General features: G+C 39.2%; 1 protein-coding gene and 1 long non-coding RNA gene across 11 annotated transcripts in view; one reads left to right on the plus strand and one right to left on the minus strand.

Annotated features, from left to right (window-relative positions):
• ROS1 (ROS proto-oncogene 1, receptor tyrosine kinase) overlaps positions 1 to 25,693 on the plus strand; it is a 110,862-nt gene that overhangs the window by 25,426 nt on the left and 59,743 nt on the right. For 7 of the 8 annotated variants that reach the window (XM_043890429.1, XM_043890435.1, XM_043890433.1 and 4 more), the window contains exons 7-18: positions 439 to 577; positions 3,490 to 3,691; positions 4,354 to 4,430; positions 5,905 to 6,027; positions 6,191 to 6,375; positions 7,571 to 7,668; positions 9,281 to 9,777; positions 11,140 to 11,352; positions 12,051 to 12,161; positions 13,136 to 13,314; positions 15,460 to 15,651; positions 21,142 to 21,242. In XM_043890429.1, the coding sequence (XP_043746364.1) occupies positions 439 to 577; positions 3,490 to 3,691; positions 4,354 to 4,430; positions 5,905 to 6,027; positions 6,191 to 6,375; positions 7,571 to 7,668; positions 9,281 to 9,777; positions 11,140 to 11,352; positions 12,051 to 12,161; positions 13,136 to 13,314; positions 15,460 to 15,651; positions 21,142 to 21,242 (2,117 nt within the window). The remainder of the gene's footprint in view (positions 1 to 438; positions 578 to 3,489; positions 3,692 to 4,353; positions 4,431 to 5,904; positions 6,028 to 6,190; positions 6,376 to 7,570; positions 7,669 to 9,280; positions 9,778 to 11,139; positions 11,353 to 12,050; positions 12,162 to 13,135; positions 13,315 to 15,459; positions 15,652 to 21,141; positions 21,243 to 25,693) is intronic. The other variant, XM_043890434.1, reaches the window with a different exon arrangement.
• LOC122685545 overlaps positions 11,380 to 25,693 on the minus strand; it is an 89,874-nt gene continuing 75,560 nt past the window's right edge. For all 3 annotated transcript variants that reach the window (XR_006338434.1, XR_006338436.1, XR_006338435.1), the window contains 4 exons: positions 25,388 to 25,682; positions 15,508 to 15,640; positions 13,855 to 14,040; positions 11,380 to 11,700 (listed from right to left, as the gene is read on the minus strand). This is a non-coding gene — a long non-coding RNA (uncharacterized LOC122685545). The remainder of the gene's footprint in view (positions 11,701 to 13,854; positions 14,041 to 15,507; positions 15,641 to 25,387; positions 25,683 to 25,693) is intronic.

Here is a 25,693-nt window from a genome sequence, read left to right on the forward strand (position 1 = left end):
ATTTTGCGGGTTTGAAGAAGGAAGGAGTTTCGGTGTGAACTGTGTGGACTGAAATCGGGATGTCTCAGCTCTGAGCTCCAGGCCTCCTTTTCAGCTGGTCTGGCAGGCCCTGTGCTGTGTGGGCTAAGTCACTCAGTCGTGTCCCACTCTTTGTGACCCCGTGGACTGTAGCCCTCCAGGCTCCTCTGTCCATGGAATTCTCCAGGCAAGAATACTGGAGTGGGTAGCCATTCCCTTCTCCAGGGGATCTTCCCAACCTAGGGATTGAACCCAGGTCTCTTGCATTGCAGGTGGATTCTTTACTGTTGGAGCCCAGGGAAGTCCTGGATCACTTCATATCCGGAAGTCCATGCATCATTTACAAGTGAATCTATGCTCTTAGTTACAATATACAGAAGTGATTCCATAAATACTGATGTTTGATCTCTCATTGATTAGGCCGTGTCCAAGCTCTCCTACGTGGTAGAGCCCCTGCATCCCTTCACTGAATATGTTTTTCGAGTGGTTTGGATCTTCACAGCCCAGCTGCACCTGTATTCCCCTCCAAGTCCCAGTTACAGGACTCATCCTTATGGAGGTATGGCATGCGTACCTTGCTCGAGAAATCAGGAGTCATTCCAAAGCTTTGGTTTAGTTCACTTTTATTTTAAATAGTGAAATAGATTTATTCCTTTGTTAATCAATCCATCTAACAATGGGGTACGTACCTGGGTGTCAAGTCGTCCTCTAGGCGCTCACCATGAAAAGTGAAAGTGCTAGTTGCTCAGTCCTGTCCGGCTTCTTGTGACCCCGTGGACTGTAGCCTACCAGGCTCCTCTCTCCCTGGGATTTCCCAGGCAAGAACACGGGAGTGGGCTGCCATTTCCTTCTCCAAGGGATCTTCTTGACCTGGGGATTGAACCCAGGTCTCCCACATTGCAGGCAGATTCTTTACCCTCTGAGCCACTAGGGAAGCCCAGGTGCTCTGATCAAAACAAAAATCTCTGCCCTAGTGAAGTTCTTATTTTGGTGGAAAGGAAATTCCCTCAACAGTAAATCTAATAAATAAGGAAAGTATACTGTGAGTAGGAAGACAGTGGGTTGCTATGGTAAGAAAAATGCTTTGAGCAGGGTCTGTCCGTGAAAAATGGGGAGTACATTAAAGAAGTTGGTCAGAATAAGCCTCGTTATGTGATTAGGAGTTATGGAAGGTTTTAAAGCAGTAATTGCTTCGAATGCTCCTTAAAAAGATAATTGGCAAATACACATAGAATGCATTGAATGATATTGAGTGATAGAGACTGGGAAGTACAGAGGAAGCAAGACCAGCTGGGAGGTTATTATTGTACTTCAACTTTTGGTTAGAGATGATTTTAAAAAATAGTCGATATGTTGGAACATTTTCTGATTTCTTCTTTCAAAGATTTGATTTTTATACTGGGAAAAGGATTCAAGCCTAGAGCCTTTCAGAGAGATAAACGCCAGGGAAAGACCTTAAGGGAGAGTTGCTGCTGTTCTCAACAACTGAGTTAGCCGAGGGGACTTGGGAGGGCTTATTCCAAGCCAGATATTGGATGTCCTTACCTCTCAGTTCTGGAGAATCAGCTGCGTGCAGAGACCCTCACACTGAACTAGGCCTTGGACCAAACCTCAGGAGGACAGCTGATGAGGCTGGTTGGGGCATTTTCCCTCTCCCCTGATTAGTGCTTATCAGATTTTAGGGTACATGGGGTCCCTCTGCTGATTATTCCCTGACCATCCTCAGGACCTCAGATTAGACACGGGTCTGGGGCAATATTTGAAATATTTCAGATCAGAGTAGAATACAAAGATCCTTTTTGTTCAGAGAAGTGCCTCATGGACTCCAACAGTATGGGAATATTTTCCAGTACTGGAGACATACTGTGGTCCAGGGCAGATGGTTAGTTAAGTCAAAGTAGTGAAGAAGGCAAATTTTGGTTTCCATTACTGAGTCTTTCTCTGGATATGCAAGCCCCCATACCCTCCACATGTTTCAGTTCTTATACTGGGTATCCTTTCCATGGATAACATCTCATGCTTCAATTCTGTCTCACTTTTTTAGCCACATCAAAACTTATAGAGTTATCCATTTTGTGTTCCATCACCTTGTGGCCCTTTTCTCTTTCAGCTATGGGAAACATATGACTTTAGACGGTTATTATCGCCTTTTAATTGGGGCCCTTATGAAGATAATTTCTTAATCAGGTGGAATAATTACCTTGCCTAACCTGACCAGCCTTTTCAGAGACGACTTTTGTCAGGAGATTTGGACTACTCACAACTTGCCACGGAGGTGGCATGGAATGTACTTGCAGTGGGGTAGATCATGCCTGTCTGGGTGTGGGCTAAAGAGTTAGGTTTTCTGACATCCTGATTCCAATTCGCTAGGAGATGATTCCTACTTCCCTGTTCATCTGAGTCACTTAGTGCGTGGAGCCAAGGAGTGAGGCAATGATATTTGTGTTTGCTCAAGCTCAGTCTGAGAGTTGGGGAGGAACCGCATCAGAGATCAGTTGAAGGGCCTTTTTAAAACACAGCCAGTGGGAGGGCTGCACTGTCTTCTCTCTCCCCGCTCTAAGCGGACAGGGGTGATGCAGCGCACCTGCCAAAAGTTGTTAGAAGGAGAGAGCCTGCTGAAGAGCGAAGTGATACCAGTCTGTCTTTCTATGAAAAGAGGAAACAAATGGGTGTGGTTGCAGGGCATAGGAGGTATGGAAAGCAGGTGGGGACTGGGCTAGAAGCTAGGCTGTTAGATCATTTGTTTTCCTTTCTGTTCTTTGGTACCGGGGTAGATGCTACAGTCTGTGGGTGAATGCTTGGTTAGCAAATGCATGCTCCTTTTCATCCTTCGTGAGGGAAGGGATGCTGCTAAGGCACAGAAAATCCCCCCCCTGGATTTGGGGGACCTTGAAAGCCGGAGGGGTAGGGGGAGAGTACCGTCTGGGTCAGCAGAGCCGATGCCAGCAAAAGGGAAGCAGACTGTTCTAATTCAGGCTTATCTAAATCCCTATCTTTAGCTAGAACTGGACAGGACACAGGACTCTAGTGAGGGAAAAGGCCCCAGGCCTTACTTCTTTCAACTCATGTTAATCATTGACTTCAGTTTGGTTACTGAGCCTCTTCTCCTTCCTAACCTGTTTCCATACTGTGTTTCAACTCAGTCAGGTATCTGGAGATTTTTAACAGTTTTTTTTGTTCCCCCTACAGCATTATCCTATTTGTATACTTCCACATTTAATTTTATTGCATAAATTAGAAGTGAGGAAGTAACACTTTCTTTAAAGAGTCCCTTAGAAGAGTAGCTAACTGATATTGTTTAGGGATCAAGAATTGTGGTTCATAGATTACCACCTCCTACCACTTATTGTGACTATTAAAGAAAATATTTCATTTATGCAAGTTTCCAAAAAACAAGACTTTTATTACCCTACCCTATTACATTTTTCTCTGTATATTTTCTGCTCATGGTGTTACCATTATCTCTTCTAGTTCCTGAAACTGCTCCTTTCATTAGGAATATTGAAACCTCAAGCCCCGACACGGTGGAAGTCAGCTGGGCTCCACCTCGATTCCCAGGTGGACCTATTTTGGGCTACAACTTAAGGCTGATCAGCAAAAATCAGAAATTAGATTCAGGGACACAGGGAACCAGTTTCCAGTTTTACTCCACTCTACCAAATACCACCTACAGGTAAGAATTTAGTGGTGCGTGAAGAATGTGACCAGCATAGGTGCATTCATGATAAGTACCTAAGAAATATAGCTACAAAATAATTTAAAATGTTATTTTGAGAAGTCTCATTGACTTTGTGCTGCTGGTTTGAAGTTGTGGTTTCCCTCAAGTTTGTATGCTTATTAGATTACACCATCCTAAGCAAAAGCATTTTCAAGCATTTCTATTATATTCAGAGAAAAAATACAAATGTGGGCTAATAAATATGAGCTAAAAAAGACAACATAAGCACCATCAATATCATTTCTTCATTTAATCCAACATGAAAAAAGTAAAGAGGATTCTGTTAATGGTATTTTTACATTAACTGTTAAGGGAATTATTTTATTATTGTTAGCTTTTCTAGCATTTACTAAGCCCTCCATAAATTAGAGCATGAATGAGGGTCATGCAGATAGCAGAGTTCAGTTTTTGACCTCTGCGACCCTGAACTATTCTGTGGGGAATGTAAACAAGGACCTGATTGATGGTCATTTTAGAGCTGAGCAGGGCACCAAGTAACTAGATACGCGCATTGCCACCTTGTCCTTTAAATAGAAACGTTATTGCTCCTTCTATTTTTATCCTATGTTCACACCATGCCATGTAAAACACATCTCTCCAAATTGTTTTTGGAATAGGTTTTCTATTGCAGCAGTAAATGAAGTTGGTGAGGGGCCGGAAGCAGAATCTAGTATTACCACTTCATCTCCAGCAGGTATAGACTGGGGGTGTGCCTCCTGTTACTGGGAAGTTGAGGGGTGGAAGGGTGGATTCAGGTCTCACAGGTCCCGAGTCATCCAGTGTTCCTTAAGCCCCTACTCGTCTGCCCAAATAACACTGTCTTGTGAATGCTTGATAAGTTTCAATTTTAAATGAGAAATCAGTCCCATCTGACAAACAGGAGTAAGTTGTTAGACCAAAGTTTTCACACTGAAATTTGATATTAAAAAAGAAAAAAAAGGAATTAAAAAAATGGTCCCAAGCAAACTCTTGGTTTCAGTTAAAGTCACTAGTGATTGTGACTTTCATTTACATACTTAGGGAATACATGTATCCTACTCTAACCTCTGCTTTATGGGTCATCATTTAATAAAGAGCAGATATCTTTTTCTTCCAGTTTCCTTTAGGTTTTCAAATCTATCTGGACTTAATAAGTTACATTTTACTATTCTGAATATTCAAACTACCAAATTAACTTTTGTTATTATTTGGCAAGTACTTTTTTTTCAGCTTCAGCATTTTAACGTTTGCCTTGGGAGACTAAATATTTACTGCATGATTCCCACGTAAGCAAAATTTTAACATAAGAAAATGCTCTCTAAGAAGCAACAGAAATGTTTGGGGGAAAGTTAGTTCAAAGAGTTTGGAATAACCCACGAAAACTCAAACTACTAGGAGTGTGTTTTCTGTCTTCATGGCAACCCTGTTTGCTGACCTGACCTCCCATTCCCTGAATCTGCCCCCAGATATGCCGGTGGGTATTTATTGAATGCCATCCATTACTAACCTTTAGTTTCTTTGGCTGTTACTAGACTCTAGGAAAGGAGAGGTATTTTTGTTATGCAAGAAGCATCCAAAGGACAAGTTAAATATAGAGCAGGTTTAAGGTCATTATTACTGTGATTACTGCATAACATTTATTAATTACCCTCAAAGTGTTGATCAAGGCACAATGCATCAGTCTCCAGTTGAATAGGACATCACGCATAGTTCTGCAGTCCTCGAATTTCACGTAGTACTACAGGCTTTTCTCCTGCCTCAAAGGGAGAGATAATTGAAGACAAAACAGAGGCAACCAAAGTCTGTCTATATGTGTATATTATGCAACCAGCCCCTCCAGCCTGAGCTGGACCACCTCCACTAAGCAGTCAGATTCCCAGGGTGGAGGATAATGAGCTGAGCTCCTATTTGGGCAAGGCTGTTGAGAACAGTGATACTGCATGTGATGTTATTTTGAGGGCATTCAGGGGCACATACCCAGAAATCCTACTTAGTTGACACAGTACTTCCCACCCCAATCATAGAATGCGATTTATACCACAGTTGAAATACCCCAGTATCTTCAGAGAGTATCTGGCGAAGCTCTTCCATGTGCCAGTCCCCTTGTTTTTAAGGGTGGTATTGATCTTTTTTGTGTCAATATGTATATGATTGGTCTGTCTGTCTATAAAGTCGTGTTGTTGTTTTAGTTCAAGAAGAAGAACAGTGGCTCTTTTTATCCAGGAAAACTTCTCTAAGAAAGAGATCTTTAAAACATTTGGTAGATGAAGCACATTGCCTTCAGTCAGATGCCACACACCATAATATTACAGGTCAGTGTAATAGAGAAAAATGTTTCCTTAATGTGTAAGGAAAGATCCAGGTTGACTTCAACTTTAATACCTTCATTAAAGATTAAATAAACGAGTTCTCTTTAGCGTCAGTGTTTTGTCTGGTTGCTACATAGTAACACATGTATGTGCATCACTTTTCCAGGAATATCAGTTCATGTCCACCGGCAAGTTGTTTATTTCTCTGAAGGAACTCTCATCTGGGTGAAGGACGCTGCCAATGTGTCTGATGTGTCTGGCCTGAGAATTTTTTACCGAGGTTCAGGATTAATTTCTTCCATCTCCATAGACTGGCTTTATCAGAAAATGTATTTCATCATGGATGAACTGGTTAGTCTGAGAATTTAAAGTGACAACTAGATGTTAAAAATCTAATGCATATCTTGACATATTAATATTTATAAGGAAATATAATTATTTCATTCAATAATTAATCATTGAGTATTTACTATGTTTTAGATACTGGGTTAGCAATGAATCATACATAGAGTCTTACAGGAGGGTCTAGACTTTACCTAGTACTAAGTACTTTACTTAGTTCTGATATACCATTAAATCACCTTTCTTGTGATTTTTCAGAGCTGTGACTTTTCACTAATGATAATTTGACTTCCATGAGACAGTGGTACCTGAATTATCACTGGGTAACAACTGTCAATCTTGATTAAAATCAGCTGTGAGCATTTTGTAATTATGTAATAATCATGGATAACTTTAGTAGGACTCTGAAATATTGGTATTATCAAATCTTTGAGAGGACACAGTATGCTGTGTTTCAAGTTTCCTTTTTTGAAAGAGAGACTGGTCTCAGTCACTGTGGCTGGAAGCCCATAAGCTTCAGTTCAGTTCAGTTGCTCAGTTGTGTCCGACTCTTTGCCACCCCATAGACTGCAGAGCGCCAGGCTTCCTTGTCCATCACCAACTCCCAGAGTTTACTCAAACTCATCTCCATTGAGTTGGTGATGCCATCCAACCATCTCATCCTCTGTTGTCCCCTTCTCCTCCCACCTTCAATCTTTCCCAGCATTGGGGTCTTTTCAAATAAGGCTTTTCAAATAAGGTCTTTTCAAATGAGGCTGTTCGCCTCAGGTGGCCCAAGTATTGGAGTTTCAGGTTCAACATCAGTCCTTCCAATGAATATTCAGGACTGATTTCCTTTAGGATAGACTGTTTGGATCTCCTTGCAGTCTAAGGGACTCTCAAGAGTCTTCTCCAACACCACAGTTCAAAAGCATCAATTCTTCAGTGCTTAGATAGGCCCATAAGCTTAGATATAGCTAAGATATTAATAAAAGTAGTTGAGTGTGTCCACAAATATGAAAAATATGTACTTGTATTTCATGGATATCAAGAGGATATGGTTATCATTAGGATATAGGATATAAAACTGTCTTTTAAGGACTTTTTTATGTTTTCAAAAAGTGCTCTGTGACTGGTGAAATTCTAAGCACAGAACAGTTGCTCAAGGAATATTTGTTGGCCAAATTGACTATAGACACTAATGCTACTGATGTATTTTCTCTAGGTATGTGTCTGTGATTTAGAGAACTGCTCAAACATTGAGACAATTACACCTCCCTCAAACATTGCACCTCAAAAAATTGTGGCTGATTCATACAATGGGTAAGTGTTAGCCTTGTAAATGTGAATTCTCTTCCTTTGGCAAGAATCTTGGGGAAGCTTGCTTGCTAATAATATCCTAGTGCCAGATGAGCCAATCTGATTTCATATTTAATTAAATCCAGGCAAAGTTTTCATTCTTATAGAGCTCAGAGGAAATTTCTTTCAAACTTCATCCACAACTTTTCTAGGTAAGCAGGTTTTCCTTTCTCCTTTGCAGTAGATTATGGGCATATGGGAAAAATCTCTTCTCTGGGACTCAGGGACCTGGCTTCTCATCTTGGGTTTGTCATGATTTTATGCATGACTCAGAGTTTTATTCCCCCTCAGCTCTCCCCATGGGAAGCCCTTCCTGCCTATCTTTCCTCTTTTCATTACACCATTTTCTCTTGCTGAGCAGTTCAGTGCCTGTTTGTTTTTCTGGTCTGGCTATCATGTCTGTTAGGAGACGGGTTTAGCATTCTTCCACTGACTTCTTTTTGCTGATTTTGGGTGGTCCTTCCCAGCTGTTTTTACTCAATTGTGGGGTATTTCATCATGATTTTGTAAAATGCTAACACTATTGCCTCACTCAATTGTGAATATTTTTAAAAACTTGTTACTGTTGTTCGGCTACTAAGTCGTATCTGACTCTTTGTGACCCCGTGAACTGCAGCATTCCAGGCTTCCCTGTCCCTCACTGTCTCCAGGACTTTGCTCAAACTCAAGTCCACTGAATCAGTGATGCCATCCAACCATCTCATCCTCAGTTGCCCCCTTCTCCTCCTGCCCTTAATCTTCCCCAGCAGCAGGGTCTTTTCCAATGAGTTGGCTTTTCGCATCAAGTGTCCAAAGTATTGGAGCTGCAGCTTCAGCACCAGTTCTTCCAATGAATATTTAGTGTTGATGTCCTATAGGATTGGCCTGTTTAATCTCCTTACAGTCCAAGGGACTCTCAAGAGTCTTCTCCAACACCACAATTTAAAGGCATCAATTCTTCAGCACTCAGCCTTCTTTATGGTCCAGCTCTCACATCCATACTACTGGATAAACCATAGCTATGACCATACGGACCTTTGTCAGCAAAAAGCTTAGTCTAATACAAACGTAGGATTGGTATTGCTGGGTAGCAACTGCAAAATAATACCATGAAGTTTTTAAAAATGGCTTAAATGTTTCTGTTTTCTCCCATTTTGTCATTCACAATGCATAGAATATTTATTGACAGATTTTGACTAAGAATTTCTGTCTATTGGAGAAAAATGTTTCATAATAAATGACAGGTTCAGTCATGTAAGTTTTATATAGTATGCTTTCCTTTAAGAGTAGACTTCATTAGAAAACCTTTAAAGACCCCTGTTGTTCTTAAATTCTGATTCCTTAAAAAGTCACATGTAATAATTAGGAGATTAAGCCTTATAAGAGGGGCTGACATTTTCCAGGATTCCAGCTTCTAACTTAAATGAATAGAGCATGCTTTTAATAAATGCCTTTATCAGTTTGCATCTTGGGAAACCCAGTACTTATCCACTCTGGAGGTACTTGGTTCTGATTGCCCAACAGGATGAGACAATGGTGGTGTTCCGCCGTCACCCTTGCATCGGCTCACACCAGGCTTCTTTTGCCCCTCTGTCAGGTATGTCTTTTATCTCCTGAGAGACGGCATTTATAGAGTCGACCTTCCTGTGCCCTCCGGTGGGGGCTCAGAAGCAATGCATATTGTGCGGAGTGGCACGTTAAAGGACTTTGCAATCAAGCCCCAGTCCAAGCGAATCATTTACTTCAACGACACCGCCCAAGTCTTCATGTCAACCTTTCTGGACGGCTCCGCATCCCACATCGTCCTACCTCATGTCCCCTTTACTAATGTGAAGAGCTTCGCTTGTGAAAACAACGACTTCCTGGTCACAGATGGCAAGGCCGTTTTCCAACAGGATTCGCTGTCTTTTAATGAATTCATCGTGGGATGTGACCTGAGTCACATAGAAGAATTTGGCTTTGGCAACTTGGTCATCTTTGGCTCATACACCCAGCCACACCCGCTGCCGGGCCGCCCGCAGCAGGTCTCCGTGCTGTTTGGCTCCCACCAGGCCCTGGTTCAGTGGAAGCCCCCCACGCTCGCCATCGGAGCCAGTGAGTTCCCTCTCCCGCCTGGAGGCTGGCCTTGTCAGAAGGAGAGGAAGACTTAATAGGCTTGGCATGGCAACTCAACTTTGAGAGCCCTTCTGTGATTATTTAGCCATTAACCCAAAGCCCTCCTTAGCTCTCTCTCTGTCTCTCTCTCCCCCCAACACACATACACACAGTGTTGTAACATTTGTTCTATATTTATCAATTTTGATAAATTAAGAAAATTTCTATATTTCATCATCTACATCCCAACAGAAGGGTTGGAACATGTATTGAGTGTCTCCTTGGAGCCAGGCACTGACATTCTAATTGGAGGGAATGCATTAGCCAGGAGGATGGAACACTTGGGTTGAGATTTTGTATCCAGGGAGACCTTGCATGAATTTGAGCCTAAAACTCTCCGGACTGGAATTTTTATCTCTGGAGAGGCAGCATGTGCGGTGGGTATGCAGGTGGGCTCTAGAGCCAGCCTGCACGGATTCAAAGGCTAGTCTCATCAATTATTAGCAGAATGACCTGGGCAAGTTACTTAACCACTTCATGCATGTTTCCACTACTGGAAATAAAAATATTAATTATATCCTTCTAAGGGATTGTCATATAGACGGAATTAAGATGCATAGGTAGAACCCAGAACAGTATTTAGCATAGCAGTTGGCAATTTCTTTTTCTTTTAACAAAAGAAGGACCAGATAATAAATATTTTCAGTTTTGTGGGTCATACAGTTTCTGGGATAGATACTCAACTCTGTCTTTGTGGTATGTAAGCAGCCATAGATAATATGTAAATAAGTCACTGTGACTGTGTTCCATTACAACTTTATTTATAAAAACAGGCAGTGGGCCAGATTTGGCCTATGGGCTGCATTTTGCCAACCTCTGGTCTCCTAGGAAACATTGGCTACTTTTACTTTAAGACCAAGTTAATTATGCCTGTTTGTTGTATATCTCAAAGATGGCTGAAAATGAATTAGCAAAAGTTTTTAATTTTTATTTTTTGGACTTCTCGGAGAGTGATAGTCTGCTGACACTGGAATAATATTAGAGATTCATCATTAAGTGTTTGTTTATTAGGAGCTTGTATAGTATACCCCTCTGATAGTTCTTTGCAGCCAGTCACAGCACACAGAGAGGGGAACAGTGGCCTCCCGTTTGTTGGCAAGATGTCTCCTTTGATGAGACAAAATAAGTGAGCAGAATGGCCACTGTCCTAATCATGTCATCGTTAACCCTGGTGATTAAGGGGCAACAGGCCCAATTATCCTTCCACTCAAGGTGAAGCTGTAGATAAGTTTACGGACAATCCTTTGTTTGCCCTTGCTGATGTCATCCTAGTCAGTAATATTGTTTAACTCTTCCGCATAGGTCCTTCTGCCTGGCAGGACTGGACTTATGAGGTGAAAGTATCAACTCAAGACCTTCCTGAAACCACTCACGTGTTCTCTAATATAAGTGGGACCATCCTTAACGTACATGACCTTCAGAGTGCTACAAAATATGAGGTTTCTGTGAGAGCAAGTTCTCCCAAGGGGCCAGGCCCTTGGTCAGAGCCCTCAGTGGGAACTACTCTGGTACCAGGTGAGAGAATGCTCTTGATTTAGGGAGTGATTCTGACAAAAAAGGCTTCTCCCTGTCTTCTTTAAAATTTCTCACCTTAGATGTGGTAAAGAAATGAGAATGAGGATGCATTGACCCCTTGAGCATGTTTATTTTCTGACATTAGGAAAGCAAGTAAAGCATAGTGTGATATTAATGTTTCTAACGTTCTATTTTATACTGTCCAAGATGTTTTTGAACAAACAATATAATTTTCTTCTTCTTCGTGGTTTTCTCCTTTCTCATGGCTTATTAAGCTGTAGCACTGCTTGGATGCTGAAAGTCTCGACGAGAGAAGTTGAGGGGCTGTGAATTATGTTTAATTCTGTCCTGTTGGTTGAAAGAAAATGGAAAGAACTGACCCATTTATACTACTGTTGCTTCTGAATATCACCAATAGCTAAAGCAAAACAACAAAAAAATTTGCCATGATGTGACATTGCTATACTGGCAGCATCAATACACTTTTCTCTTCACATTCAATTACAAATATTTACATAAAAATCAAAGTGTGTTTAATATGATAGCATATTCTTTTAAGCAGATACAATTATTCATATACTTCCAGTGTATTTTTCAAAATGCCGATTTACTTTATAAAAGAAATCTAACAAACAAGATGTGTACCTAAAAATGCGTGTTTTCTGTGATATTTCTTTCAATTTTTTTAAACCAAACAGCTGCAGAACCACCATTTATCATGGCTGTGAAAGAAGATGGACTTTGGAGTAAGCCATTAAATAGCTTTGGCCCAGGAGAATTCCTATCCTCTGATATAGGAAATGTGTCAGGTAAACACCAAGTTCCCTGTACACTTGGATGGCAGGTTTCTACTTGTTAGACTTGCTGAGATATTCGACCAATCAGAAGAATTGAGTGTTTTAATATTAGGTCAATAATGAAAGGAAAAAATATTGACTGAATTATACTGCCAGTGACATGATGAAGAAAATGTCTGTTCTCAAGGATGAGGGCCATTTATTACTCCACCAAATGTGAGGTTATTTAATGATGTATGCCCATTTCAGGAAGGCTTTGATATACTTCTCGTGTATTTTAATCTCTCAATGTCATCTCAAAGTAACAGACTATCTTGTTCCATGAAGATAGCTATAGTTAAGTAATTTGTTATGAGTTTGCTATAAGATGGGAGCACAGAACAGCTATGTGAAGTTCTAAATAAAGCATAAGAAAGAATTTCATGGCAAAGAAGATTATGTAATAAATGCCTAAGGCAAAACTACCCATTTGTTACTTAATGGCATCTTCCATAATTACCTAATTATTTGATTTCTTTATTTGGTCATTAAAAATTACCATAGCACTTCTGACCAAAATGAGTTGGACTTAGGAGGTGGTATGGTACTAATGGAAAAAATGATACTTTGAAGTTGGCTCAAGTCTGGGTTCCTCCTCTTTTCATCTGTGAGACCTCGGGCAAAATAGATAATTTCACTTAGTCTTGGGTTTTCCATGTCAAAAAATGGAAATGATATCTACTTTAGAGCTTTAAGTGTTGAGTGAGATATATAAAAGTGCCCAGGACAATGTTGGCAAAGAGGAGATGCTCAATGAATAATAGTTCCTGTGTCTAGTTCCAGGGCTTAAGATTTTAGAATAATATTATTGAAACATTCTTGACACATCTCTGAAGCTCTAGTGAATATCTCTGTTATTGTTGAGGTGCATGTGTGATTTGCTGACGTGCTATGTTTACACTGGCATACATGAAAAAATAACTGCTACCAATTCACTTTGTTTTGAGACATGGATTGGTATAACAACAGCCTCTACTACAGCGACATGAAAGGTGATGTTTATGTATGGCTGCTGAATGGGACAGACATCTCAGAGAATTATCACATACCCAACATTGCAGGAGCAGGGGCTTTAGCTTTTGAGTGGCTGGGTCACTTTCTCTACTGGGCTGGAAAGACCTATGTGGTAAGTTAAAGCCTGACACCCTACATGCTCTCAAACAATGCCTACCCACTTCAGTGACTGGAATGTCATTTTCATGATTTTTTTCATACTTGTGTTTCACCCATGTTATTATTTACTTAATATTTGTCTCTAAGCTTACTCACCTTTTAATTAAAATATTTATGTAGAAAGGAAATTCTATATCAGTATTTGATTAGTCATATATTTTCAGTAATATCTTGAAATAAATATATTAAAATGTTCACCGGTGGAGTAGTGTCCTGGGGAAGATGGCACACCCCAAAGGCATAATGAAAAGAAACTAAGTGAGGGGACTATTTTCAACAGTATAGTCGGGGCTAAGGAAAATGAGCATAGGACGATGAAGCATGCTCTGGGCTAGCAAGTGTGGGAGGGTATTAGTGCCTCTAGGCATAAAAGACAAGGGAAAGCCAGGAAGGAATGGTGAGGGCTATAGCTTTAGCAGAGTTGCCGACATGAAAACCAGCCATTGTCAAAAGGTATAGTCCAGCAAGGAGTGATACGATAGTACACATGTACCTCCAGCCCTCTTTTCTTCTGCCCTCTGATCTTCTGCCACTGCGTCCATTGGCTGAACCTCCCTGGAAGCCAGGGAGCAGGGAGCTAGGTCGATGCAGTCCATCCGTGTCAGGCTCAGGGCCACTGAGGAGGTCGGACAGCGTGAGATTCGGGGGCAAGATGAAGGCATCCTGTGCGTTGTGCACGCTGAAGAAAAGAACGGTTGATGATGAGATCAACGGTCTAATAGATCCAGAAAAAAACTGTTTCAGTTTTATGACACGAAAAAGTCATTTTGGTTTCATGGCACAAAACTCATTTTCTAATCAGGAGGGCACATGTCCATTTGTTTATTTATTCATTATCTGTTACCAGTATGTTTAGAGCCTTGAAAATAGGCATAGTAGAGAATATGAGGAAAATAGTAGTCATGTCTCTGACCTTGAAAAAAAAACACCAGCTTTGTTGAGATATAATTTATGTACCATAGAACTCACCCTTTGATTACATAAAATGCAGTGGTTTTTAGCATGTTTTGTGCTATGCAACCATCACCACTTGCCCCTGTTCTTTTCATGACATAAAAATAAATTCATGGGACTTCCTTGGTGGTCCAGTGGCTAAGACTCCACATTCCCAATTCCTGGGGGGGGGGGGGGGCCTGGGTTTGATTCCTGGTCAGGAAACTAGATCCCACATGCCACAACCAAGACCGGTGCCAAGGAAAGAAAACATCAGGAATCATTAGAAGAAGCATACAGCAACAACTTTGTTGACTCTTTGTGACTCCATAGACTGCAACCCACCAGGCTCCTCTGGCCATGGGATTTTCCATGCAAGCATACTAGAGTGGGTTGCCATTTCCTTCCCCAAGGACAGAGCATTGTATTTAGAAGCAAAGTAATATGGTATAGTCTGAATCCATAAGTGCCAATGACTTGTAGGCAGAATGGAGCTGAGTGGGGTTAATCAGAGAATGCTTCTGAAAATGGATTAGTTTGAAAATAGTTTTGGAGGAAGAAGTGGAACAGTAGTACAAAAACTGGTTTCAAGTATTTGCTCTGTTTCTTATAAAATGATTTAACTTCTCGAAAAATCACTTCACCTCTTTGAACCCGGTTTACTTGTGAAAAAGTAGGAAATGGAAATTCTTTACAGGCTTAATGTGAGGGTTATGATAACTAACATTTTAAAGATAAAAAAGAAGTACAGTGCCTGGCATATAATAGGTACTCAATAATGACAGTAATTAATATTAGGGAGATTAAACAGACAGAGAGGAGCAAGGAGAGACATCACTATTTGGAGTATACATCTTTGGGAGTCTAATCAAATACATTCTTATGTTTTGATTATGTGTTGATTGTCTAGGTATATGATTAGGGAGAACAAGTATTAACTCAAAATAAGTGTATCTCCTTTCTCTTCAGAGACATGGAAAGGAGTAAGCTTCCTTGTAATTACATTCCTGAAGCTAGGCACAGGACACAGCATAGAATGCCAGTAAATATTTATGGCTGGAGAAATGAGTGGATGAATGCAGTAACTTACTAACAATTGCAATAAACTATTCAGAAATAATGATGCCATTTGAAAATCACTAACTGAGTTATGATTGTTTTATAGATTCAAAGGCAGTCTGTGTTGACAGGACACACAGACATTGTGACTCACGTGAAGTTGCTGGTAAATGATATGGTGGTGGACTCAGTTGGTGGATATCTCTATTGGACCACATTATATTCAGTTGAAAGTACCAGGCTAAATGGAGAAAGTCCACTTGTACTACAGGCACAGCCTTGGTTTTCTGGGAAAAAGGTGAAAGTTAAAAAAATAAGATCTGATATTTAATTATACTAAATAATGCTGTGTATAATTATAATAATACTATTTCCACTTGCTGTGAATACTTCAGGTAGAATTCAAAAGGAAATACTACTATGATAAGATCTTGGTATAACCAAATTTCTTTAAGTCTTATTTGCTTGTCATAATTGATTAAATAAAATATAATATGGAGATTTTTATATTTTGCTTTATCTTGAATGAACTCACACTTTCAGTTCAGTTCAGTCACTCAGTCATGTCTGACTCTTTGCGACCCCATGAAACGCAGCATGCCAGGCCTCCCTGTCCATCACCAACTCTCGGAGTTTACTCAAACCCATGTCCGTCGAGTTGGTGATGCCATCCAGCCATCTCATCCTCTGTCATCCCCTTCTCCTCCTGCCCCCAATCCCTCCCAGCAGCAGGGTCTTTTCCAATGAGTCAACTCTTCACACGAGGTGGCCAAAGTACTGGAGTTTCAGCTTCAGCATCAATCCTTCCAATGAACACCCAGGACCAATTTCCCTTAGGATGGACTGTTTGGATCTCCTTGCAGTCCAAGGGACTCTCAAGAGTTTTCTCCAACACCACAGTTCAAAAGCATCAATTTTTCGGTGCTCAGCTTTCTTCACAGTCCAACTCTCACATCCATACATGACCACTGGAAAAACCATAGCCCTGATTAGACGGACCTTTGTTGGCAAAGTAATGTCTCTGCTTTTTAATATGCTGTCTAGGTTGGTCATAACTTTCCTTCCAAGGAGTAAGCGTCTTTTAATTTCATGGCTGCAGTCACCATCTGCAGTGATTTTCGACCCCCCAAAAATAAAGTCAGCCACTGTTTCCCCATCTATTTGCCATGAAGTGATGGGACCAGATGCCATGATCTTCGTTTTCTGAATGTTGAGCATTAAGCCAACTTTTTCACTCTCCTCTTTCACTTTCATCGAGAGGCTGTTTAGTTCTTTACTTTCTGCCATAAGGGTGGTGTCATCTGCATATTTGAGATTATTGATATTTCTCCTGGCAATCTTGATTCCAGCTTGTGCTTCTTCCAGCCCAACGTTTCTCATGATGTACTCTGCATATAAGTTAAATAAGCAGGGTGACAATATACAGCCTTGACGTACTCCTTTTCCTATTTGGAACCAGTCTGTTGTTCCATGTCCAGTTCTAACTGCTGCTTCCCAACCTGCACACAGGTTTCTCAAGAGGCAGGTCAGGTGGTCTGGTATGCCCATCTCTTTCAGAATTTTCCACAGTTTATTGTGATCCACGTAGTCAAAGGCTTTGGCATAGTCAATAAAGCAGAAATAGATGTTTTTCTGGAACTCTCCTGCTTTTTCGATGATCCAGCAGATGTTGGCAATTTGATGTGTGGTTCCTCTGCCTTTTCTAAAACCAGCTTGAATATCTGGAAGTTCATGGTTCACGTATTGCTGAAGCCTGGCTTGGAGAATTTTGAGCATTACTTTACTAGCGTGTGAGATGAGTGCAATTGTGCAGTAGTTTGAGAATTCTTTGGGATTGCCTTTCTTTGGGATTGGAATGAAAACTGACCTTTTCCAGTCCTGTGGCCACTGCTGAGTTTTCCAAACTTGCTGGCATGTTGAATGCAGCACTTTCACCACATCGTCTTTTAGGATTTGAAATAGCTCAACTGGAATTCCATCACCTCCACTAGCTTTGTTCGTAGTGATGCTTCCTAAGGCCTACTTGACTTCACATTCCAGGATGTCTGGCTCTAGGTGAGTGATCACACCATCGTGATTATCTGGGTTGTGAAGATCTTTTTTGTACAGTTCTTCTGTGTATTCTTGCCACCTCTTCTTAATATCTTCTGCTTCTGTTAGGTCCATACCATTTCCGTCCTTTATTGATCCCATCTTTGCACGAAGTGTTCCCTTGGTATCTCTAATTTTCTTGAAGAGATCTCTAGTCTTTCCCATTCTATTGTTTTCCTCTATTTCTTTGCATTGATCACTGAGGAAGGCTTTCTTATCTCTCCTTGCTGTTCTTTGGAACTCTGCATTCAAGTGGGCATATCTTTATTTTTCTCCTTTGGTTTTTGCTTCTCTTCTTTTCACAGCTGTTTGTAAGGCCTCCTCAGACAGTCATTTTGCCTTTTTGCATGTCACGAAACTTCGTCCATCGTTCTTCAGACACTCTCTCAGATCTAGTCCCTTAAATCTACTTCTCACTTCCACTATATAGTCATAAGGGATTTGATTTAGGTCACACTTGAATGGTCTAGTTATTTTCCCTACTTCCTTCAATTTAAGTCTGAATTTGGCAATAAGGAGTTCATGATCTGAGCCACAGTCAGCTCCCGGTCTTGTTTTTGCTGACTGTATAGAGCTTCTCCATCTTTGGCTGCAAAGAATATAATCAATCTGAAATCTCACACTTTAAGAGCATTGTTATAGCCTTTAGGATTTCTATTGGATATTTTGAAACTTCTTGGGTGATTATTAGGTGTTTTATTATTTTTAGTCAATTTCTGCTACTGACTGCTCTAATAATGCAGCTCCTATTTGACTTTTCTGTAACTGTTTCATTAACTGGAAAATGGGAATATTAACAACTGTCCTCCCTCTTAGGGTTGTTGTGATGATTAAATGAGATAATTCATGGGAAGTAGTGAGAACAACCACTCAATAGTTAAGTTATATTTTATAACTCAATCTAAAAATGCACTAATATATTAAGAGAAATGATTCTAAGACAAATTTTTTTTTACTTCCTCAACTTCTAGAAGCAATATGTTTTTCATGACCCTATTTAGCTTCCCTCTAGCTATCCATCTATATTTTGAAAATTTATTTTTTCTGATGCTCTTAAGAATATCTCTACTGTAGAAATTTTAGAAATTACTGAAAGGTGTGAGGAAGAAATAAATCATTCATACTATTTCTATTTAATATTTCTTAAAATTTTTTATCCCTTTTTATTGTCAATAGAGATAAAACATACATAATACAGGTATACCAGATCATTTATAAACAAACAAATTGTTGACTTATTCGATCCTCAATTCCGAAAGATGTGCTGGTTATAATTCCTAAGATTTTCATATACAGATTATAACACAGGTATTTAAAAGAAATAGAAGTTACACACCATATCCAGAGATTATTCATTTCTGTCAAATAATGAGAAGATCCCTTAATTGTATTTTGGGGCCACTTGAGATTGAACACAAAGTATATTTTTTATGTTTCAATAAAAAAATGTTAGGGGAAAAACTCTTTTTTGTAAAAGCATATTAAAGATAATAGTATCTCAAGAGTAATTTCCTATTCATCCCCTTGACTTCGTCTGTAATCACCCTGCTGTCCTGATCTCGTCCTTCGGGATACATCTACTCAAGATAGCCCTGGGGTGGCACTTTGGGATTTTTCTATAAATGAGTGAATTTTTAGATGTCTCAGCATGTTTGAGGAAATACATTTTTATTTAAAATCCACTCCAAATTCTCTCACAGGCTGGCTAATGGTGCTGCTGCTTGTGCCAATATGTGTTCTGGTTCCACTGTTTGATGTTTTATTCATCCATCTCTGTTAATGCTAGTGAGTGTTTTGAAGGTAATGTTTTGCACTGAGTAAAGCTTTCCCTCTCACTGTCATTCCTTCACATGTTACTCACAAATTTATCATGGAGGCATAAGATACTTCGCAATCAATAGGTATAATAAAATAGTCATTTATAGGAAAGACTCATTTGTATGATGAAAGGGAAAATGAAATGAGATATTCCTTTAAAGTGAAAAGATGTTGGACTCATAGTATACAGTACATTTTACCACAGGATTAAACTTCAAGGTTTTAATTTAGATCAAAGGGATTATTTCCAAGGGATGGGCTTTATTAGACATAATGATGGTTACCAAAGGTTTATGGAACACCCTCTGACACTGTTTAACCATGGGCTCCAATGGCTGGTGTAAAGGAATGGGGTAATGACCCATCCCCTGAATTTGACTTATAGCTGGCATAGTTTGTCGTATTTCAGCAAAGGGAGTTGTAGAATCTTCTTTTTTAAGAGACAGAGTAGAGTTAATCTGTAATTTAGAAAACTCTAGGGCATCTCATTATAGATAAAAAGCAATATTAACCTGGTTTCACTTTAACTGGAAAAATTATCAATAAATCTCTTTTAGCCTGAAGCAAGGACATAATTCAATTCCCCAAAGGCTGGAAATTGCTACAATAGTTTTCTACCTTTTGGAAAAAGAACAGGTTGAGTTTTCTTAAAGACAGAAGGCTGTGATTCATATGATGACTGAAGGTTTTGGCAGCCACGAAACTTGAGATTATTTCTTTATAGAAAGTCTTAGGTAACCAAGTACTTTTAGTTCTTGGATACTTCATTGTATTCTTTTTATATTTTTCACTGGTTGATGCTTTTGTTTATATGCTGTTATATCTTGCTAAAGACATAGTCATCAACTTTATTTTATCTGATACCTCTTAGCCTCCAGGTCTGCTCTAGAAAGACTCTACTACTCTGAGGTCAGACTCCTAGTAATCTCAATACCTATAAAGCCAAAGAAAGCAAAAAAGATCTCTTGGATTGTAAATTCTGTCTCTTGCACTCTATTTTATAGGAAGACTCAGTCTTTTCCACAGGTCTCACCTAATCAACTGGACTTAAAATTAAGACACAAATTGTAACGAGAAGACAAAGAAAGAGTAATAAAAAGTGGTTGTAAGATGTCAGCTGGAAATGGGACTAAAGTTCCATATGTACACGACTCTATCCAATTATATCACATGAAAACCATGTCTGTATTGTATTTTAGAAAATTATCAGAATGTTTTTGCTTGTAATTAACAGATATTAATATAATTTAAAATGGCTTGAATGGTTGGTTCTCAAACTTGGTGACACATTGGAATTATCTGGGGAATTTGAAGACATACTGGAGACAGTACCATCTCCAGAGATCAAAATTTAACAGGATGCCAGACTGGAAATTGAGATATTTAAAGAATCACAGGTCATTCTAATCTGCAGCAGTGTTTGAGAATAACTGATTTAAACAACAATCAGATTCATTGACTTATGTGGCTGAAGAGTCCAAAGTTGTGCTAGCTTTAGACAAGGCTTGGCACAGTGGTTCAAAGTTTCTCATTCAGAAGGACCTGGAGTGTGGTTGAAACTTTGTATTTGTAACCAGTTCCCAGGTGATGCTGATGCTGGTAGTCCAAAAATCAAACTTTGAGAACCACTAGAGATAAGTATATAGAAGTGAATAATAGATAATTCCTGCCATTTGAGGATTTTTAGGAAACCAGTGCTTATATCCAAACTACATAGTAATAAGCATACTCACATGATATTTATATTCAGTGAAAGGTAAAAATCAGTAAGTTTATTATTCCAAAGAGGATGCTAAGAGAAATCTGTAGCTTAAGTGTGACATAATCACAAAGATTAAACATATATTTGATTTGTTTTCTTTCCTTATTTTCTATTTAGGTAATTGCTCTAACTTTAGACCTTAGTGATGGGTTCCTATATTGGTTGGTTCAAGACAGTCAGTGTATTCACCTGTATACAGCTGTTCTTCGGGGTCAGAGGTGAGTAATACTGAAGGCAATTGGTTGAGAAAAAGAAAGTAACTTGCCCCTTAGTTATAAATGATAGTGCTTAAAAATTCATTTATTCTTTCAATAAACATTTACTAATTATCCACTGTGTTTTCAGGCATTGTGCTTGCAAGGAAAGATGTTTGTAAACAACTAATTACTGTAGAATATGGTGAATATTCTATGGCTTTCCTCTTAGCTCAGTTGGTAAATAATCTACCTGCAATGACGGAGACCTGGGTTCGATTCCTGGGTCAGGAAGATCTCCTGGAGAAGGAAATGGCACCCCACTCCAGTATTCTTGCCTGGAGAAGCCTATGGACAGAAGAACCTAGCAGGCTACAGTCTATGGGGTTGCAAGAGTTGGACATGTCTTAGCTGACTAAACCACCACCATGGTGAATATGGCAATGGGGTATGAAGGGAGTCCAGTAGAGGCACCGAGGAGAATGCCCCTCAAGAGCCTAGGAAATGAGTGGATAGGTTTCTATGCTTCTTAACACAGTCTCCAACTATGATTATAGATAGGCCTATAGTCCTGTTTAGTTGATGTATCTGAATGCTTTGTGTTAGTATTCTTATCTATATACTTGATTATATTTCCTTTTATCACTATAAAATATTCTCATTCATCTATGATAATACTCTTAATCTTAAAGACTATTTTGATATTAGGATATTATAGCAGCATTCTTATGCTTAGTTTGTAGGGCACAGCTCTTTATCTCTTTACTTTCAATTTTTGTCTTTATCTTTAAAGTGTGTTCCTTGTAAACAGCATATAAGTTTTTGCTTTTTTATGCAGTCTGACAGTTTCTGCCTTTTAATTCGGGTGTTTGGTTCATTTACATCTAATATAATCATTTATTAATATGTTTGGATGTAAGTCTACCATCTTGGTGTTTGACTTCCATTTGTCTCATCAGCCATTTATTCCTCTATTCTACTTCTATGCCTTTTTGACAGTGAATAAAATACTATTTTAGTATCCCATTTTATCTCCCCTCATGACATTTAAATTATGTGTATTTATAATTTTCTTTAGATTGCTTTAGAGAGTAAACTAAGCACTTTTAACAGTAAACATCTTCAAGTTACCATCGTCATATTCAAAATGTTCTTATTTCATAAATGATTTTAAAACTTTATGATGATATATTTCCAGTTACTGCCCTCCACTCTTTGTCCTCTCATTGTCATATATTTTATTTTACCTATACTATAAAATCCATGTTTATTACTATTTTTAGTTTAAACAGCCAATAGTTTTTAACTTCAAGGAAACAGTTACATATCTCAAATTAAAATAAGGACAAAAAGTCACTAGAGAACAGCAGTCAGAGGGAGAATTTAGAGGTCATATTATTTCACAGATGAGGACAGTGAAACATTATACACATTGAGATGTATATAAGTTTGCTGACTGTCACACACTAAATTGGAGAGATAGTCAGGAAACCATTAAAGTAAAGCAAAAGGTCCTGCTCTAGGGCAGAGATTTCTAATGCTGGGTTCTTGGACCCCCTAGGGAGTTCATGGCCGGCTTCAGGATGTGTGTGAGTGCTTGGAAGCTGAGCATCCATCATTTCATCAAATTTTCAAAAGAGTCTAATCTTACAAAGGCCAAAAATTCCTGTTCTATGAATACAATTTCAAGATTACTTTTAGATTAAAAAATACTTTTGTTTGGTTTATGGAAAAATTCTTAGTCATAGAGACTATGAAAAAGGAATATGCATACATATATAAACATATAATGGAGTATATATGTATGTATATATAAAGGTGTATGTGCATGCATCCTCAGTCACTCAGTTGTGTACAATTCTTTGTGACCCCATGGACTATAGCCCACCAGGCTCCTCTGTCCTGGAATATTCCAGGCAAGAATACTGGAGTGGGTAGCCATTCCCTTCTCCAGGGGATGTTCCCAAGCCAGGAATTGAACCCAAGTCTCCTGCATTGCAGGCAGATTTTTGCCGTCTGAGCCACCAGGGAAGCCTATATATATATATATATATATATGTGTATATATATATATAATATATATAGACCTATAATGCATACCTATAATTCATACAATCATATACACAGCAATGTGATTAATCATTTATTTTATATCAGCTATAACATATAGCTCTAGCTAGTTTCCCAATTGTGAACCATAGAAAACTGGCTGTTCCTTTTTCTAGAAGTGTGAAGTACTGGCAATCTGATTGTCAAAAGAATCTGTCTGTGTGATACAGACAGTGCTCAAAGTGACAGTGTGCTGAAGGATCATGATTCTATGAACGTGTCTGCCTATTTCAGAGGACAGTCTAACTGGAATTGTTTGAGAGTCCTGCTCTCAAGTGTCCAGAAAATCAATACTGTTGGATTCAGCAAATAAGAGAAGGAAGTTTCTCCTTTAAAAATGCATTTCTTTATTTAAAGGTTAATTTTCCTTGTATGCATGCCCAATGGAGTGCGGCAGATCTTGACAGGGTTATACAAATGACAGGCATTTTGCCCTCCAAGTAAGTTTGCCTTTTTATCATACCAGAGAAAAGAGTGGTAGATAAAGATAGGAACTCCAGAACCATTTTATAAGCAGAAAATTTTCCCTAATATATAAACCAAAATTCCTTCTACGGCATTTCAAGCTCCTTACCTCTAGTCTAAATCATCACTGCCCAATGCAAATAATGTGAGCTACATACATAATTGTAAATTTCCTCGTTGCTTCATTTTAAAAAGTAAAAACATAGGTAAATTATTAATGAGCTATTTGCACTCTTTTTTCATATTAATTCTAATTAATAGCCTGGGTGTATTTTACAGACATAGCACATCTCAATTTGCACACTAAATTTTCATAGGAAATATTTGATCTGCAGTTAGATTTTATAAAATTTACAGTTGAAAAGTTGACTTATGTACCCAAGTTTTTCTAAAATACTTGAAAAGTTTTCTAGTAAATCATATATATGATTTATAATGTATAAATAAAATATTAGCTTAAAATTCTAACCTAAATGAACTAAGATTAAATAACATAAAGATTCGGTTTCTTAATTTTAGTAGCTAAGGGCTCAACAGTCACCTGTAGCCTACCTTATTGGACAGCGTAGTTCTAGCATACAGTAGAGATGAGACTGGGTTTCCCTAGTGTCTCAGTGGTAAAGAATCCACCTACCAGTGCAGGAGAAGCAAGATCGATCTCTGGGCCAGAAAGATTGCCTCTAGAAGGAAATGGCAACCCACTCCAGTATTCTTGCCTGGAGAAATCCCATGGACAGAGAAGCCTGGTAGGCTGCAGTCCATGGAGTTGCAAAGAGTCGGACACAGTGACTAAACAACAATAGAGATGAGATTAGCTGTTTGCTGTCTTTCAGCATACTCTGAACTTGACAAGAACTGTAAGTGGCTTTTCAAACTGTCCTTCCCTCTGGTATGTACAGCCATTCCCTTTGGTTTATTAAATAATGAATCTATTATAACACCGTATCTGTCTTGGAGGTTGAAAAGGGTGCATTTGTCGTAAAAGTTCAGGCATATTTAGTCATGTCAGAACTGAGTATATTGCTCTAAAGTTACCCACACCCTGCTGTTCTCTCTGAATAAAATGGTCCCCGAACCTGGTTCTCTTGGTTACTTTGTGTTCAGACTGCAAGGCTCAGCTTAAACATGGTTTTCTCTGAGAGAAGCTTTCTCTGACCAGATCCTATTAGGTCTCCTTGTTAAGGAGCCCACTCTACCTTTCTATTGACAGTGTCATTCAATAATGTAGTCATTTGCTTCCTACCTGCCTACTTTACTAGGCTGTATATTCTAGGAGGGCAGGGATTGTGTTTGTCTTATTTACCACTGTATTCCTAGTGGCCACCACAGAACTAGGCACCAACATTCACTTAATAAATGAGTAAACCTCTAGTAGAGTAACCTCAGCTGACCTCTATAGGTATCACATGCTTCATGGAAGGATTACCTTTTAGTGATTTTTTGTTGTTGTTGAGCTGTGATTTAAATCCAGCTATACCGGTTGCTGGGGACTGAAGGGTTTGAGGTACTGACTTGCTGCAAGTGAGGAAGTTGTGCTGAAATTGTGATGAACACCGGATGTCAAGAATTTTTGGATTGGCCCAGGAGATACTTACAGAAGAGAAGTCTTCAGCTGGGAAAGAGGGGCAGTTCCAGCCAATGACAATTAAGGGATTTCCAGTCTCAGTCTGCAGGGAAGTCTCTGTCCTGGAGACTGTTTTGGGAATGCTGAACAAACCACCTGTGAACAAGGCTAACAGGAATATATCTGTGGGATCTAGGCTGCAGCATCCCTGGGCATGGTCCAGAAGGGCCGGCCGTCTCAGGTCAAGTGCATCCTGCTTGGTGAGCTTCTTTCCATATGGAATTTGGTTTTATATATCTCACCAAGAGATATACTGGAAAGGTCTCCTGAGAAGTGG

The sequence above is a fragment of the Cervus elaphus genome, chromosome 28 (assembly GCF_910594005.1).
Source record: "Cervus elaphus chromosome 28, mCerEla1.1, whole genome shotgun sequence".
In the NCBI taxonomy this organism is placed as follows: Eukaryota; Metazoa; Chordata; class Mammalia; order Artiodactyla; family Cervidae; genus Cervus; species Cervus elaphus.